The sequence below is a fragment of the Protopterus annectens genome, chromosome 13.part0 (assembly GCF_019279795.1).
Source record: "Protopterus annectens isolate FY-2018-M chromosome 13.part0, PAN1.0, whole genome shotgun sequence".
NCBI classification, from domain to species: Eukaryota; Metazoa; Chordata; order Ceratodontiformes; family Protopteridae; genus Protopterus; species Protopterus annectens.
Genome location: NC_056747.1, coordinates 1,103,819,699 through 1,103,832,268, shown reverse-complemented (window position 1 = coordinate 1,103,832,268; position 12,570 = coordinate 1,103,819,699). Strand labels below are relative to the sequence as shown.

The following is a 12,570-nucleotide window of genomic DNA, read 5'->3' as shown; positions in this document are numbered from 1 at the left end:
TTTGTCTCATTAAACCATTAAAAGACATTTACCTTCACCTTGTGAACTCTGACTTAACCTTGCTGATGCCCTGGTAACCCGAGCAGACGGATGTGCATTCCCGTCACTTTCAGAGGCATCCATATGCTCTTGCACATGATCTTGGTCTGTAGAAGAATCTGAATCTTCAGTCACATCTGAATTACTGCCAGCATTTCTCTGCAATAAAAATTCAGCTATTAGCAGCTGTTCAGAAGGGCAGGGGAAGGAAAAAACAGAACTGCAGGCGATGTGCCATACAATTGCTTTAACGTGTTCCTTTTTCAGAAGGCAGAGTGACAGACCCACTTGTAGCTACAAAGGAAACTTAATTAAGCAAAAACACTGACTGGGTAAGCTACTCATCATTAAATATGATTACATTTGACTATGTTAGTGAAAATAGCTTGGAACAAAGTGTGAAATCTTACTAGGGATTGCAATATCTTACACATTATACTAACAAAACTATAATATTTCTGCTCCGGACCTATGATTCCCTCAGTAAACGACAAAAATAATGATACTATCACCTTTAGCATAAGAGTAAAATTAAACTCGGTCATAAACCATCCTGCTTAGATTTTTTTTTTAAAAGACCTAAGAGCAGGACCTGTGCATATGTATCAGAACTGCACAGGGTTGATAAATAAAGAAAAACAGAATCCAGATTTCAATGCAGTTAAAAAAGCCCGAACAAATACAGAGTAATGATCACTTGGCCATTATTACCAGGAACAAGCAAGCTATGGGGCGGGCACATATGCAAATCAAAACCAACTCCATCCGCAATTCGTACACAAGTTACCAATGGAGAATGAGACTGTAACAAACAAAAGGTAAGAAAATTCAAGTGTGGACTACCACACCTAAATATCTATATAGTGCCCCAAACCACCTATAAAGGAATATGCTGGAAAGCATAACATGGCTGGGCAACATCAGCAGCATGTCATCTGTAAAAAGGGCCAATATTTGAGAAACTTGTATTGATGGACTACAGAATATAGCAGCAGTAAACAGTGCTAACACTCACTGCAGGATGACAACTCTCATTTCCCATCCATGACACACACAAGTATGTTACAAATGTCCCATGATTAGGAAATAAGATGTGCAGATTATGCCATTATAATATTATATCTATACTCTCCAAATCAAGGCCATTGAGCAAAAAGTGACAAAATCACTCTTGGCTTTGACTGCAGACCAGCAAGAGAAATGCAGCATTGGCATAAAACAGTAACATACAGACTACCGTGCACACCTACACAAAACACCACAACATGGGAAATGAGCAAGAAGGGAATATAACAACTGTTCAGGAGCTTTCTGAAATTCCTGATACAAGTGAAACAAAATTACTGAAAGAGGCTTTGGTGAGCCTGAATTTTGTGCTTTTTTTCCACTGTTTGCAACCATGGAGTTGGTATACACAAGTTTGGGGATTTCATAGATTTTCTTCTCTAAAAGGTAGGATTTCATGCTCTATGAAAGTGGCTTTCAGCAAACCAACCTATTTTATAGTTTGCTTTTAGACACACGGTGGTGGTGCTGTGGTAGCGTTGTCGCCTCATAGCAAGACGTTGTCCCGTTCGATTCTCAGCTAGAGCATCTTCTGTGTGGAGGCATACGTGAATGGGGCGTGCTTTCGTTGAAGGTTGTGCATCAGGGCTGGTAACCCGGTACGTAAAAATCCACTACCAATCATTAGCGGACCGGAGTTCCGCTGTGGCGACCCCTAACCGGGAAAAGCCAAAAGACACAAAAAACAGACAGTATAGAAAAAGGAGAAAAATATACTACATGCAAATAAATTAACATCTGGAAGACATTATGTTGTATGACTGGTGTTGCTGGAGTATGTTTAACCTCCATTAACAATTTAAGGTTAGACAAACTGAGCACAGCACAGTCAATATACTACTTACTGTACCAAAAAGTACATTTACCGTAACAATACCTGATCTAATAATCATTGTTGCAGTAACCTAAGCTATATGGATCCTAACCCTGAGGGCCAACCAAAGTCACAAAGCTAAAGGGCACCTTCCACACATTCTGTCAGGAGGTCGAGGGGAACTCCACATAAAATAATAGCTAGAGTTCAAAAAAGCTTCATAGCTTTTTTTTTTTTTTTTGTCCAGGAGGGACACAAAAGCTCTAAAAGAACAATGCTAGGAAGCAAACCCAACAGTCAACTATATACAAAAGTGATGAAACATCCACACCCTGGCGATACAAAAAAGAACACAAGAAGGTGAAGGGGGCTAGAGGGAGGGGGTGGCTACTGCAACAGGGATCTATTAGAACATCCACTATTACAGTAAGTTTACTTAACACAACTGTAGTATGGTCAATGTAAAGAACACTGTTGTAGTAGCCTGAGCTATACGAGTAAATTACCATAGCTTAGAAAAAATAACAAAGGGAGGAGGACCATAAACTAAGACTCCAAGAGCCCCCAGAGAATGGTTCTAGCAAAGTTCACTCTGGACCGGGAAAAGAAATCCAGTTTGTACTGCTTTGTAAACATGAGTACACAGAACTGAACTGTTACCCATAAAATACTTCTAGAGGTCACCCCTTTCCAGAAAGCCACAGAAGAAACCAAACATTTTGTAGAATTGGCCCTAACCCTGCCTGAAGTGTCTTGCTACAGTGAGTTCAGCAAAAAGCGGAAGCATGAGACAACCACCTGGAAATGGTCAGCTTTGATACTGATTTTCACTCCCACTGGTAAGCAGTAGAACTTCCCTCTACCACAGCAAGGTCTGGATAGCTCTGAACACAGAAAATGTTGTTGTCTGACTTTCGGCTTTTCCTGCTTAGGGGTCGCCACAGCGGAACTCCAGTCTGCTAATGATTGGCAGTTGTTTTTTTATGGTGTCGAGTTGCCAGCCCGACACCCAACCTTCAACGAAGGCACGCCCATTTAACGCATGTCTTTCGAACGCCCACTCAACCGCTGGGAGGGCATGCAGACTCCACACAGAAGGCACTCCCAACCCAAGCCGAGAATCAAACGGGAGAGCTTCTTGCTGTGAGGCAACAACGCCACCGCTGCACCACCACGGAAGACAGCTCTGAACACAGAAAATAAAGTCCTGAAACCAGCAAAGCCTGGGATCTGGACTATACCAGCTAGGAAAGGTGGGAAACGAGCAAACAAGATAGTTTTTTTATTTTAAGACAGGATAAACAATGCAATAATACACTAAATAAACACAGAAAAGGCTAACACACTTGAGTGTGTAGCCCTAAACAGTAAATACAATTAAAACTCTACAAAATTAACAATTTAAAACTTTTTAAATGAAGCAAGGCAAGTGCACAACTGAAAAACGATTTAAGAGGCAGTAATACAGTAGAATAAGTAGCCAGTCTAGATATACAGAAAAGTCTATATATACAGAAAAGCAGCTAAAACACACAAACAATTCAGATGCAGTGCAACCTAGAGTACCTGAGTTGTAGCAATATTAAGGCAAATACAGTTTTAATAAATGCACTAAAATATACTCTATATTTCCAAAATGTTTGAGAAGCACAGTCAGAACACAAGGATATTCAGACCAATTTTTTTTTTTTTTTTTAGAAAAGGGAGAAAGGAGGAACAGGAGGAAATTCTCTCTGTATTAGGTAGAATGAGCTAATGATAGACTGGGAGGAGTGTCCAAGATCAAATTTAGAGTAGGGGTGGGCAACTGCAAGGCCAGCAGGTATAAAGACAAGATGTCAATAAGGAGGGTGGGTGGGAGAAAACACTACAGAAATGTTTATCACAAGTGAGCCAATAGCTATGAAATACAGTACAAGTATGCAGTATACAATAAAATTGCTATAAATATCTAGAATAAGGAATAACTACTACAAATAAGCAAAAAAACAGGCTACTTATTGCTATATATTACAGATCAGCTGTTCCTCCTTGGATAGCTCTGTGTGTAATGGCTGAAACACTCAAGTTAACTTCTTAGCAGAAAGTTGAAACTTGAAACACTTTAAAAATGTTCAAAAGACCAATGAGGTGCTTTCTCCAAGCCGTAGCCCTGGCAACCCAACTAATGTAGTTTACTGTCTTTGTGCAAGTATGTTGCTGGTTGTCTTTGGAGAGATCTGTTCACTGACTGCTTCACTATCAGCACCATCTGAAGTCACAAAGCGAATGGCTGTGATGCAGATATGCTCAGTAATGATAACAGATTTCTCAAAGGTTGATAATGGAGGAAATGATTCTAGTAAAGATTCTCTTCTCTAGGGATAAAATAGATCTTGCGACCAGAGCTAGCTGGCCTATTGATGGAGATGAGGTACAGAAAGGATGCCAGCTTATGAAGGAAGTTTCCACTGGAAATTCTTTGACTTTTCAGAAATACATGCTTTATGTAATTTATCAACCAGAAATGGGGGCAAATTGTTGCATACTCTTTGCTATACCACAAGACTTATCATTTAGGGGTGTGTGTGTGTGTGTGTGTGTGTGTGTGTGTGTGTGTGTGTGTGTGTGTGTGTGTGTGTGCACGCGTGTGCGTCTCAGTGGGCAGTAAAGGCAGAATTTACATCCCATGTCCCATACCATAAGAATGTCCATGACTTGCAAACTGCACCTCTAGCGGTATACATTAGCGGACAGTCTTAACCTGCAGAAACCCCTTCAGTTGTAAGCTCCACAGCCATCTGACACTACAGAATTGTCTGCACTAGGGCAGACAGGACAAAACATTTGACAAACCATTCAAGGTCTCTGTATATTTCAGGAATACAGCCTTCAAATCCACATCTTCAAAGTGAAAGCAGAAATCTCATACTTGAATTATTAGTTCTTCAGGTCTTATTTCTTCAGGAAAAATTGTCATCCACTCCAATAACACAGCAACAGTTTGGCATCTCAACAAGCCTGGGGGGTGGGGCTTCATTCACTCCAACAGCACAGCAGCAGTTTGGTATTGCAACAAGCCTGGGGGATGGGGCTTATCTTGCTCCCTTGCTGAAAGGCTGCAAGAGTCTGGAAAGGGGTCAGATGCTTCCTAGTGGCTTATCATATTCTGCAGTTACCTTATAGACAGTAATTAGAATGTTCTGTCATTAAGCAAACCTCTGTTTAATCTGTTCCAGACACAAATTATCTTCCACAATCCCTTGACCGGGGGGGGGGGGGGGGGGTCTGTTGGATACCCTCATCCACAGATGGACTTCTGAATTCATTTACTGTCTTTTTTTTGCCCTCATTCCATCTGATCAAAAGGTCTACCTAGAAAAACAGACTCCACAAAGCAAGTATTTGAATAGGCTTTAACTTGCTTTTTCTAATGTGGCTTCATAAGCTGCATACTTTCTATCAAAGCTTCTTTTTGATAACAATACATAAAAAAGTTGTCTGTTTCTGGACAGTCTTCATCTCTTAATGTAATACCTGAGCTGTGAACCCTTACCATTTAAAGAAACCCTTACTCTTATGTTCCAGCAAATATACTGTTGACCCATCCCTTGGTCAGACCTCGTCAGGGAATTCACTCCCCTCATACAGTGAGTTCTCCTCTTAAAAGTCAATTATCTCATAAGACTCACAGAGATAGACCAGCTTCTGGTAAGGTAGCAATCTGAATGGCAGCATAAAATAGCACTGTCTGGAAAAGAACTGAAAAAGTTACAATTAGTAAAAAGTGTTAATTTTCAGAAAAATTGTCTCACAGTATTTCCATGAAGTCAAGCAAGTCATTCAAAAAAAGTGTGAAAACAGCAAAACAGCATACAGAAGTAAGAAAGTAAGAGGAAAATAGGACTAGAAAGCTAGAGAGCAGCGTGTCTGATAAGGCAATAGATAAGGGAAGTAAACATAAAGGATCGCTGAAAAAAAAGTACAGTTGTGTACACTTAGCATAAATGTAGATGTTCGAGTGTGTTCACTGTTGCAGTCATTACATTTGGGTAATCTGCTGGCAGGTTGCCCTCAGTCGGCCTGAATAACAAAGTCTTGGGTCCTGCGTCGGTTGCTGTCTCCTCTTCCATGACGTCAGGTCGTCCGGGGTATAAAACATGCAGCCAACGCCATTTTATTCAGTTTTTCTTGCCCCAGATGTCAGGTGTCCCCCCAAATGGGGAGCAAATATATATATATATATATATATATATATATATATATATATATATATCTATATCTATATATATCTATATCTATATATATATAGATATATATATATATATATAAACAATAAATATATAAATGCACTTTTAGAAACATAAATTTTACCTTCAACTAAAAGCAAATACACCACAAAGGTTTTTGAGTATAGTGAAGGAAAGAAAAGGTATAGAAAGGGGGATGGCAAGTGGGTAACCTGGACTGCAACAGTGAATACACTCTAACATCTACATTTATGGTAAGTGTACACAACTGTACTATGTTCTTCATGTTTCACTATTGCAGTCATTACATTTGGGTAGAATCCCAAAGCTATAGACGGGAGGATGGAACTAGATAGCATTAGGAGCGGCTATAAGGCCCTGCAGAACTGCAGTGGCAAAGCCTGCCCTGGATTTGGAGAAGAGAGGCAAATGATAATGCTTTGTGAAGGTATGAGCCGAGCTCCAAGTAGCAGTTTCTAGAATGTCTTTGGTTGGAACTCCTCTGAGAAAAGCTGCTGAGGTAGAGGCAGCCCTGGTGGAAAGTGACCTGATCCCCTTGGGTACAGGTTTACCATGGTGCAAGTAGCAGAAACGAATGCAGTGGCTTATCCACTTAGAAATAGTCTGCTTTGATATAGCCTTCCCCTTTGATCCTGCAGCAAATGCCACCAGTAATTGCTCCGACTTTCTTAGACATTTGGTCCTGTTCAAGTAGAATCTTGGTTATCTGTGTACATCCAATGAATGCAGAATCCGCTCCCCCTTGTTCTGCGGATTTGGGTAAAAAGTTGGCAGGTGAATTGTTTGGTTAAGAGCCACATTGGATGCCACCTTAGGCATAAAAGAAGGATTAGTCCTGAGGGACACCCTGTCCGGGTAAAATGTAATAAAAGGCTCCACAGCCATGAGAGCCTGTAGTTCTGAAACCCTTCTTGCTGAAGTGATTGCCAATAGGAAAGCTGTTTTCAAAGATAAAAATTTTATATCTGCAGTAGCTGCTGGTTCAAAAGGAGGCAGGGTGAGTTTTTCCAGCACAAAATTGAGGTCCCATGCAGGAGTTGGTGATCTTCTGGGAGGCCTTAAATTTTTGGCCCCTCTAAGATACTGTTTAAGCAGAGGATGAGAAAAGAGGGGAGGCTCCGTGTTGTAATGGGTCGAGATAGCAGAGGCATGGATTTTTATTGAAGAAAAAGATAGGCCCTTGTCAAGCATCTCAGTCAAATATTGTAAAATCTGAGGGAGATTTGGCTTTGCTGTGTCCGTTCCTTGTGCTTGGTTCCAAGCACAGAATCTCTTCCATTTATCAGCATAAGATTTTCTAGTACTAGGCCTTCTGGCTTCCAAAATGACATCCATCACAGATTTACTGAGAGGTGTTGTTTGAATAATTAAATGATCAGCCATGCTAAAACAAGGTTCAGAGTTTGGAGCTGTGCGCAGAATTTGATTGTTCTGCTGAGACAGTAGATGAGACATTTCAGGCATGTACCAAGGAAGAAGTTGAGACATATTCCTTAGAACTGGGTACCAGTGCTGGCGAGGCCAGTCCGGAGCAATTAGGATCATTTTTGGTTTTTCCTGTCTGACCTTTAGTAAGACCTTGTAGAGAAGAGGCAGAGGGGGAAAGGCATAGACTGATAGGTTTTTCCAACTGAAGGATAGGGCATCCACTTTCCATGCTTGTCTGTGATAAGTCCTTGTGCAGAATTTGTCCAGTTGATAGTTTTGGGGAGAGGCAAATAGATCTATGTCTGGGCTCCCCCATTTCTGTGTTACCATGCTGAAGATTTATGGATCCAGCTTCCACTCGTGCAAGTCCATAAGATTTCTGCTTAGGTCATCTGCCAGAGTGTTTTGTTTTCCTGGTAGGAATTGAGCTTGAAGATGTACTTGGTAAGTCAAAGCTGTGTTCCACAATGCCATGGCTAGTCTGCGAAAGGGATAGGAATGTGTACCCCCCTGCTTGTTTATGTACCACATAACCATGGTGTTGTCCGTCTTTATCAGTAGTTGTCCTGGATGAAGTAAGTCCTTGAAGGCTGTCAGAGCATTCTGAACAGCTAGCATCTCTTTCTGGTTGATATGCAGATGCATTTGTTTTGGGTTCCATTTGCCCTGAATGCATCTCCCCGCCAGGTGAGCCCCCCAAGCATAGTCTGATGCATCTGTAGTTAGGGTTTGGGTGGCAGGGGGTAGAGTGAATGACAGTCCCTTGTTTTGTTGACATGTCTCTGCCCACCAAAGAAACTCCTGTTGTAGGTAGGGAATGAGAAGAATCATTGTTTCCAGACTGTGACAATGTTGACTCCATAAACTTTTTAGGTACCACTGAAGTTTCCTCATATGCAGTCTTGCATATGGAATTAGTAGAATGCAGGATGCCATGAACCCCAAAGCCTGCAGAATTTGTCTTGCAGATAACTGGGTTTTTGTTGCCATCTGTTTGAAGTATGTTGTCAGTTGCCTTTGTTTGTCTGGCGTAAGGTAAGCCATCTGGGAAGTTGTATACAAGCTTGCACCCAGGAATGTAATTATTTGAGAGGGTACCAGTTGGGATTTCTTTTCGTTTATTGTGCACTCTAGGCATGTTAGAAGCCTTTTTACAAATGTCGGATGTTGAAGAAGAGTGTCCTTGTTCTCAGCTTGAATGAGACAGTCGTCCAGATAAGGATAAATCTGTATGCTTCTTTATCTGCATAATACAATTACTGGTGCCAGGCACTTTGTAAAGACCCCGGGCGCAGTAGATAAGCCAAAGGGCAGTGCAGAGAATCGGTGATGCAAAAAACCTGCCTTGAAGCAGAGGTATCTTCTGCACGATTCCCTTATTGGGATATGCAGGTATGCCTCTTTTAAGTCTAGAGTCACTAACCAAGCATTCCTGCCCAGCATAGGCAGTAGCTGTTGTAAAGTCAGCATTTTGAATTTTGGAATGTCCAGGAACGTGTTCAAAATCAATAAGTCCAGTATTGGACGCCAGGCATTGTCTTTTCTGGGTACCAGGAAAAGTCTTGAATAAAAACCTTGTCCTTTTTCCTGTTCTGGTACTGGCTCAATAGCCCCCATATCCATGAGGGACGTAACTTGTTTCTGAGCCTCTGCCCATTGATTTTGTGGCAGATCTGGCCAACCGTTTGGAATTGGCAAAGTATGGAAATGAAATCTGTACCCCTGGGATACTATATTTAATACCCACTTGCCCTGGGTAATTAACTGCCATTTTTGAGCATGAAGTGATAATTTTCCCCCCAGGGGGGCTGCCAAAAGATAAGTGCTTGGTGAAGGTAGAGGGAAGTCATTGAGACTGCTTACTGTAGGGGTTGTGCTTTGTTTTCTCCAGATTTGGAGGTGGAGGCACCCCATTGCTTTGACCTGTAAGAAACCCTGTGACTGGTATCTAGAGCCTTTTGAGCACCTGGATTTGCCTTGAGAGGCTCTGTTGGACACAGGAAAGGACCATGTTTTAGTAGGCCAGTGCCTACTGAACCTGGGTGGCTGCACTTGTAAGAAATCTTTTACAGTTTGCATAGATTTAGCTTTGTCTTCCATTTTCTTTAAAACCTCTTCAGCCTTATTACCAAACAGAGTACCATGCTGCAAAGGGGAATCCACAATTTAGCCTTAACATGATCAGGCAGATTTTGCTCCTTGAGCCAGGCATGCCTTCTAATCACAGATCCAGTAACTGCGGCCCTGCAAGAGGCCTCCAAGGAATCAAAACCACATTGCAAAGTATGCTTTCTAACCTGTTCTGCTGAATACAATAATTCCTGTAATTATTTATTTTCCACACAATCAGAAATCAACATCATTTTCTGTTTCAATAAGTCCATAACATGCTGCTGATATTTAAGCATATGAAACTGGCAGTTTTAGGCCCTAATTGCCAAGGTTGCAGATGTATAAACCTTCTTTCCCCATCTATCCAGCGCCCTGGAATCTCTATCAGAGGGGGTAGGATTTTTGGTTGTAGAGGCCTTTACACCTTTGGGACCTGTCTCAGGATCAGCAGCAGGATTTTTAAATAGAAATTTGTGGGAGTCAGGAACTCTGTAATATCTGTCTGGCTTACTAGGAGCCGGAGGTAAGGAATCAGGAGCCATGCTTGATTCCGAAAACACATCATCAACAATGTCTAATACAGGAGGTACTGCCAAAGGCCTATGCTGAGGAAGAAGGAAATCCCTAAGCCTCTTTTTTGATTCAGAGAAATCCTGACTCTCCCAATGAAAATGTTCCCTTAAAGTATGCAAGGTTTCGCCAAAAGAATAATCCTCAAGAGGAGATGCAGTTGGGATGGATTCTTCTGCATCAGAATCCTCATAGGGTGGAATACAAAATTCCTGATCAGAAGTGGAATCAGAAGAAATAGAAACCTGATCTGAAGATTCATAATCAGTGTCTTGCCTAGGCCTCTTAGCATGGGGGGGTTGGAAACCCCTGATCAAGGTAATTAAGTCCTCAGCCATTTTGATCATCTGTTTTTTAGGCATAGGGGCCTGAGCACGTGGCTCATGCGTTGTTTTTTTAGACACAGAAGATGTTTTTGATCTTGTTTTTGAGGCTGGCGTCGGTTTTATATAAAAATATTGAGGCCTGAAAACACCCTCAGAAGCCGGTGCCTGCTCAGCGGCTCCAGACCCATCCAAGGGAGAGACATCCGCAGGTTCAATACTGTGAGAATCTCGTGGCACACCGGACTCCGCATGGGTCTCGGTAGAGGCCTGCAACTCAAAAGTAGCGGGTATCAGGTGCTGCGAAAGCGCATCACTGAGTACCGGCGAACCGGCGACTGGCTTAGGAGAAGTTTCGTCGTCGATTTTGGACCTCAACGGTCTGTCTCTGTCTTTTTCTTTGCGTTTTTTGTGAACTCCGGTAGTCGGATTGCTAACAGACGACATTTCAGGGCAATTAAATCTGGATCCAAAATATTTAGAAGCAAAAATATACAGACGCTTAATAGTGCGTTGGTTAAATCTAGCACAAAACCGACAGCAAGGCACGTTATGATCTGGGCCTAGGCAAGGAATACAGTACAAATGAAAATCCTTATGAGGTATTTGCTTCCCACAAGTAATGCAATTATTAAGTTTTACTGACATCGGTAAGGAGCAAGAAAAAGTTTCCCCAACAGGGTACTTAGCTTTAGTTGAAGACTTCGGTTCTGAAACTCGATAAGCGAAAATTTCAGGACTCGGCCGACCGGCACTTGCGAACTGCTTCTGCTTCGGGCACCGTGTGGCAAGAAAGACTGAACAAAATGGATGCGGCTGCATGTTTTATACCCCTGACAACCTGACGTCATGGAAGAGAAGACAGCAACTGATGCAGGACCCAAGACTTTGTTTTTCAAGCCAACTGAGGGCAACCTGCCAGCAGATTACCCAAATGTAATGACTGCAACAGTGAAACACGAAGAACATCTAATATTTCACTGGAGAAAAAAAAAATCAAACAACCATATAAAGAAGCTTTCAAGATCAGCAAGGCATTCACTTAAGAAATAAAAATTAGCAACAGGATAATAGAAGAAGTTGTCAACAGATACTTCAATGAAATTAAAGAGGTGCCAAGCGGGGGGAAAAATAAACTTTGCCAAAACAAGAAGTTCTACAGGAAGGCCGGTGATAACAGAACTGTGGAGAAATAAGATTCTTTAAAAGTAGGGGATATGAATGTTCATGCAGACAGTGATTACCTGAGATCGACTAAACAAAGGAGGACCAGATCATCTCCTCAATTAAAAAATTCAGAAAGACAGGGTTAAAGTTTAAACTACTTTATCCGGTAATTCAGAACTCAGAAGAGGGGCATTGGTAGACCTGCACATTTGTCAAGAAGATATTTATGAAGAAAGGTACAGTGATGACCCAACATGAACAGTAACCATCTGCAACTAATGCTGCATGTCTAAAACACTAAGGGGAAGATTTCCTGATAAAACTGTTTCATTTTCAGGGAATTCTGGGGATGCAGAAATGCAAGCATAAACAAACCAAAACAGTAACTGACACGCTTCACTTACATGAAGCTAGACTCACTGAAGTAATTGAAAACTAAAGGATTGTAAGTGGTGTAATATTAGAGTGAAGCAGGTAGTAAAGAATTTTGAGGGGCTGATAAGTATATATTAGTACAGGGAGATTTATCAGGAAAAGGGGTTGTTCTTTCCCTTTGTTTGCGACCCGTTCTCTCATTGTCAATAATGGTGAGAAGTACTAAGATTAGTATGTAGGTTCAATGGTAAGTTTCATACCCTGATACTTCTAAAGTTAAAGGCTGTACATGTGCATGCCCATGCGAGTGAACATTGAGGAGGACAGACATGCTGCAGCAAGCTGTCGTGACAAGAAAGTACAAAGTAGATATAAAATGTAAAGGTAAACTAAACAGATTCAGTCAAGAAACTGAGAATATGGTAAA

At 41.5% G+C, this 12,570-nt stretch overlaps 1 protein-coding gene across 3 annotated transcripts in view; it reads right to left on the bottom strand.

Annotated features, from left to right (window-relative positions):
* LOC122788133 (histone acetyltransferase KAT7-like) overlaps positions 1-12,570 on the bottom strand; it is a 1,071,811-nt gene that overhangs the window by 991,699 nt on the left and 67,542 nt on the right. For all 3 annotated transcript variants that reach the window (XM_044055075.1, XM_044055076.1, XM_044055077.1), the window contains exon 2: positions 33-198. In XM_044055075.1, the coding sequence (XP_043911010.1) occupies positions 33-198 (166 nt within the window). The remainder of the gene's footprint in view (positions 1-32; positions 199-12,570) is intronic.